We start from the raw sequence: 6,000 nt of genomic DNA, 5'->3' as shown, positions 1-6,000 counted from the left end.
AACACTTTCAGGTTGGCCACAATTTGATTAGACAAATTTAGAGTGATACAAATTCTCACCAATATATATACCATATATTTAATCTATAAGAATTAAATGCTCTCAGTTTGCAGCTTTGTGTAAAGATGTAATGTATAGTATTTCTCAATAATTAGAGGCAAGGTGGAGATATGTCACATTTACGCTAAATTTTGTAGCATCTAATATATTTTGATATTTGAGAAAACATACATTTTGTAATGTTAAATATTGGATATTGGGACATATAAATAAAATATAACAATTGTGATTGCTTTGTAAAAAATTAGTTTAATACATTTGAATGTTTCTTGTGTTTGATAAGGACTAATAATATTATACAAATGAAATGGTGTTCTAACCATTCCCTACATTTTGTTCATAATGAAATGGTGTTCTAACCATTCCCTGCATTTTGTTCATATGTAAATTATAATATATATGTATATTAAAAAATATATTTACATCATAATATTTTTAAAATTTATAATTTTCCAAAATCCTATATTTTTTTTTGAATCAATTATGTGTAGAACTAGTTTTTTTGGTGTTTTTTCCACATTTTTCACTAAGTAGAATTTGAACTTGAGATTTAAACTTGCCACAACAGTAAACACAAACATGTGCCCACCGCTTGAGCTAAACTCCTTCGACTATATTAATTAATTTTAATAAAAAATATAATATTTAATTATCACAATTAAATTATTAAAAATATGACATAATAAATTTATTAAAAAGTCAAAAGATTTTGGCTAGAGTGGTTTGATGAACAATTTGTTTCACCAAATATTTTATAACTAGTTTCTTTATATAAGCTATAAACCTATAAAATATAAGCTAAAAACATAAACAATTAAAACATATAATAAATTTTATTTTATTTATTTTTTGACTAGAGAGTAATAGGTAACTTTTCCTTCTACATGGGCAAGTTAGAAAGATTTGAACCTCTAATCTCTTGGGACATAACATTTCATTATCAAAACACATTTCATTATCACACTAATCTTTCAGAGAGCAATGTAAGGCTATAAAATAAAAGCTAAAACAAAAACCATAGCTTAAAAAAAAACCATTAAAACATATAGCGATTTTTTTTTGACTAGAGAGAAATAGGCAACTTTTCCTTCCACATAGGCAAGTGAGGAAGATTTGAACCTCTAATTTCTTGATACATAACATTTCGTTATTACAACACATTTCATTATCACAACTATTGCCAATTGAATTGCCCATGACTATAATTTCATTAAATTTTAAACATTGAAAATTGTAACAATAAATTAAATTATCTATGTAATTTTTTTTTTTAAATTTTGAAAAATTAATATTTTTTTCTTTTAAAAATATAAAAACAAACTCATTTATTATATTAATAATAAAAATAATAAATTACATAAATATAAAACTATAGTTTCATTACATTTTAAGCATCGAAAATTGTAATAATAAATTGAATTATCTATCTAATTTATTTTTTTATTTTTTTTTTTAAATTAATTTTTTTTTCTTTTAAAAATATAAAAATAAACTCATGTATTATATTAATAATAAAAATAATAAATTACATAATTAATTTAATTTTCAAAATTTCAAAAATAGAAAATACCATATTAAACTCATATATTATATTAATAATAAAAATAATAAATTACATAATTAATTTAATTTTCAAAATTTCAAAATATAAAAAATACCATATTGTATATATCTTTATGGATATTTATTTATGGATATTTATTTGTGTTTGTTTTTACATATTTTTATAATTTAATTAAAAGTTTATAAATTATTTATTTATTTTTTTGCTTGCTAGGTTATGTGAGTTTTGAGATGACTTGTGGCTTGATAACCTTGACCCAAAAGCATCTAAGCCATCAAAATCACCCAGGATCACATTTAGCCCAGAGCACACCTGCCCTTAGCATAACTGGATTTTTGCCCATAAAATTTTGAACCGGTAATCTTTACACCACACCACAGAGAGCCTTAACAAAACGCCCTATCACTGTTTATTCTAGACCCAGTGGACTAAATTTATTTATTTATTTTATTAAATAAATGATAAATGATAAATATTATATATTATTTTAAGTATTTTTCAATTTAAAACACATATTACTATATTATATTTAATTAGTAAAAGTTATTATATCATACTTGTAGTTTTCAATCACAGTAATTCACATTTATATACATATGCATAGCTGAATTTGAAATATTTTATTTAATATGACCATTTTATACAACTTGAGTGGGCCTAGTGGTTAAGAGCATGTGTTTCCTCCTAAGACATCATAGGTTCAATACCAGAGGGGTAGAGTATGTATGCCTTCGTAAACTTAGCAAGTTTTGAGATGACTTGTCGCTTGATAGCCATGACCCAAAAGCATCTAAGCCAACAAATCACCCCAGGATCATCACACTTAGCCCAAAGCACACCAGCCCTTAGTATAACTGGATTTTTGCCCATAAAGTTTCAAACTGGTGATCTTTACACCACCACAAAGAACCTTAACAAAACACTCTATCACTCTTTATTCTAGACCCAGTGGACTAAATTTATTTATTTATCTTATTAAATAAATGATAATCGATAAATATTATATATTATTTTAGTTATTTTTAAATGTAAAATACATATTACTATATTATATTTAATTAGTAAATATTATTATATCATACTTGTAGCTTTCAAGCACAGTTATCCACATTTATATATATATACATAGTTGAGTTTGAAATATTTTACTTAATATGATCATTTTATACAGTTTGAGTGGGCCTAATAAAACATGTGCTTCCTGCTAAAACGTTACAAATCCCACGAACAAAATAATCTCATTTATATTTAGGTTGACTGTAACACTTAAAATTAAATAATAATTTGTTTTTTATTTCTTTATACTTACCCAACTCAAACACAACCCCACAATTACAAGGAACAAATATATGATACATCCCTCAGCAATTGATGTGCGTCCATTACTCTGTAAGAAGCCTCAGCAGCGACATTTGAAACGAACAAAATACTGGGCAGGACAGTAATTGAGAGACAATGCGCATGATTCAGAAAAACAAGAGCAGAATACCTTTCGTCTTGAAATATTAACCAATAACATTATCCTGGTAATTTAACCAGAGAAAGTCATTATATGCCGAAACTTGTAACATGTGAAATTGCAAAGATGCTATGGCTTCCAAAAATGCGCTCAAATACATGTCAAAATATTGGCTTGACTAAAGCATGCATGGATCCAACTCAAAAGAAAAACGATATGGAGTAGATACACCACATTAAGGCAAGTTTTTGGTTCTTAGTGCTGTCCTTGGCAACAGTTCCAACCATGTATCAGAACATCTTTCCTTGGAAACATTTCCAACCATATATACCAGAACATATGCTACACAGTCTTTTCCAAAAATCCTGGAGGTGGTAAAGGTTTTCTTGACCACCAGAAAATATATGTCTACTAGTTCATATGCTATACCGTCTTTTCCAAAAATCTTGGAGGGGGTAAAGGTTTTCGTGACCACCAGAAAATATAGTTCTACTAGTTCAGAAAAAAGTAACTTGAGAATGTCTACAGAAAACAAAATTGAAAGCATGAAAGCATGCAGTTAAGAATCACAGAACATTACGTTTTTTCGAAGCACCTTTTGAACGCATTACATGCCTCACAACATTCACAATCCGTGGAAATTCAAAGAAAAGAGAGGAATGCTTCCCCTCCAGCCCATCTCTTGTGCACCTGTTGCTCCCTGTCAGATTATTACATGGGCTTCCACCAATAATGAGATCAAAACCTCCTACTATGTCGTTTAGTTCTTCAAGCTTTTTGTCTGTTAGGCTCTGAACATCTTCCAGCTCAATCAGTTCACCATTCTGTCGTGTTTTTTCCCACCAGCTTCTGAGGATGAGTCTATTTTCTTTACAAATTTCTGCTGATACAACATATTTCAGAGTTATTCCCAAACGGTGCAAAGCCACTTCTGCACCCCCAATTCCAGAAAAGAGAGAGAGGACATTGATTCCATTGGGATAAAGATTTTTCAGCACAGAAAGATGATACGCCACAGTGTCCGTCTGGAACGCATTTCCAAGAGATCTTACGCGCTCGGTTCTAGTAGATGAACCACGCGTGTGGCCTATATCAAAACCAAGAGCGAGCTCCATTTCATGGGGCTCCAGTGGAGCCAACTGATCCGGACCAACCCAGACCAAGTTCCATTTCTTGCTGTGATAAAGAACACGAGCCTGGTCCTTGATGGAAGGTTTCCCATGAGAACCTTTAATTATTGACCTCATTCTTTCACATAGTGGAGCACTTCCCACTACAGTGTTTATGCAATTAAGCTTGGTCCTGTAATCCCAAGAAGGCCAATACTTCCGTGTATCAGGAAATGCCTCATGTATTGTCAAAGGCGGCAAAGGCATAAGTCGAAAGCGGTTCTCGATTGGGAGGTTATGTACATAACCACGTTTTCTACTAGAAACAGAAAAATACTTCGCGTCTACGAACTCGGGCTCAATATCATACAGAAACCGAGATATAGTTTCCCAAACACCCTTTGGTGTACTGGCAACATTCTCAAAGTAGAAGTACGGGGGCCCTTCGGCAAACATATTAAGCTGCCTCTGACATTGTCCCACAGGGTATCCCGGGACTCCAAAACCAAGCAATTTTTTCTGAAACCGTGGGGATTGTAAAATCATTTTTTCATCCCTCAAAGGCACGTGTTTTGATGATACCCTCTCTATGATATCATGTTTCTTCAATGACGCTCTTTTAATTGAAGACGTTGGCGATAATAATATATTCTGATTTGAGGACATCACACTTTCCATACTTGCCCGGTTAGCCGCTTCAAATTGCCCTTTCTCATGCAGTTTCCTTGAGTGCACCTTCTGCTCTATTTCCTTCAATCTCTACAAAACAGAACCATACTAAACTCAACTTTCTAAATCATACTAAATTCAAATCTTCAAAGTAATAGAAGCTACACTCCTTACTGGTAGCTACATTATTCATATTACATAAGTGTCAATAGTTTGGCAGCTACATTATTCATGTGTCAATAGTTTTGCATGGCTTGTTTGAAGCATTTTTTTTCGATGAAATGAAAAATGCTCTATTTTCAAAATTTCCCAACTAAACATGTGTTAGAGAACTTATGTTGTATTTTACATTAGTTTACGTTTTGGCTTATCCAATGAAAAGAAACGGATTATTTTCGGGGTTTTTTCTTTGGTAAAAACCTATTTTTATCAGTTTTGCGGCAAGCCATCTGAATTGGAAACTCTAATTTTCATGATTTCAACCTTTCAAGACCTGTAGGATTGTAACACTTCTAACACTGAATTCTATCATGTAGGAAGGTATAGGGTTGACATTTAGGGAAGAGCACAAGGTCCTCTAAAGCCTCTATGTATCCTTGTGTTTGTGGTTTTAATTGTTGAATGTAATTATTATTTCTAGATATTGTATTTGCAGTTTTAAGTGTTGAATGTAATTATTATTGCTAAATATGGACTGTGTGAATTTGCAGAAACAATTTATATTTAAAAATAATAATTACATTATATACATTTATGGAAATTTACATGCTTTAATTTTATTGTTAAGTCATTTCTCATTACCTTTAATAATGAGGGACCCTTCACTCAAACAAAACCCACTAATTAAAACCCACTAATTAGACATGTTAAGCTTTCTGCCTCATTTTAATGCTTGCATTAACAAATTTGATCAAAATTAGTGGTACTGACTTGAGCAACAACAGGGTGGGTGGATTTGGTTATATAAATAACACCAACCAGCAGTACAAATGTCCTTGGAGAATAGAGGCAAGGCCTAAGGGTACTTCTAATGATGAGGATTCCGATACAGGGGATGATTCTGATTGTATGTAGTTATTTATTGTAGTATTATATGTTTTGGGCTCTAGAGGCCATATTAGAGCCTTAATGTTTATGTA

The 6,000-nt window shown here is 31.1% G+C and overlaps 1 protein-coding gene across 4 annotated transcripts in view; it reads right to left on the bottom strand.

The window, feature by feature from the left end:
• Window positions 1-3,196: 3,196 nt before the first annotated feature.
• The window catches only part of LOC149207605 (DNA (cytosine-5)-methyltransferase DRM2-like), a 221,815-nt gene continuing 219,011 nt past the window's right edge, over window positions 3,197-6,000 (bottom strand). For all 4 annotated transcript variants that reach the window (XM_089395810.1, XM_089395812.1, XM_089395808.1 and 1 more), the window contains exon 12: window positions 3,197-4,951. In XM_089395810.1, coding sequence (XP_089251936.1) covers window positions 3,650-4,951 — 1,302 coding nt within the window. In that variant the 3' untranslated portion in view covers window positions 3,197-3,649. The remainder of the gene's footprint in view (window positions 4,952-6,000) is intronic.

Source organism: Pinus tabuliformis, chromosome 1_2 (assembly GCF_031772625.1).
Source record: "Pinus tabuliformis cultivar Carrire ecotype Pingquan chromosome 1_2, CPIR1, whole genome shotgun sequence".
NCBI lineage: Eukaryota > Viridiplantae > Streptophyta > Pinopsida > Pinales > Pinaceae > Pinus > Pinus tabuliformis.
Note: the sequence above shows the minus strand (reverse complement) of the source record. Positions and strands in the feature narration are given on the sequence as shown.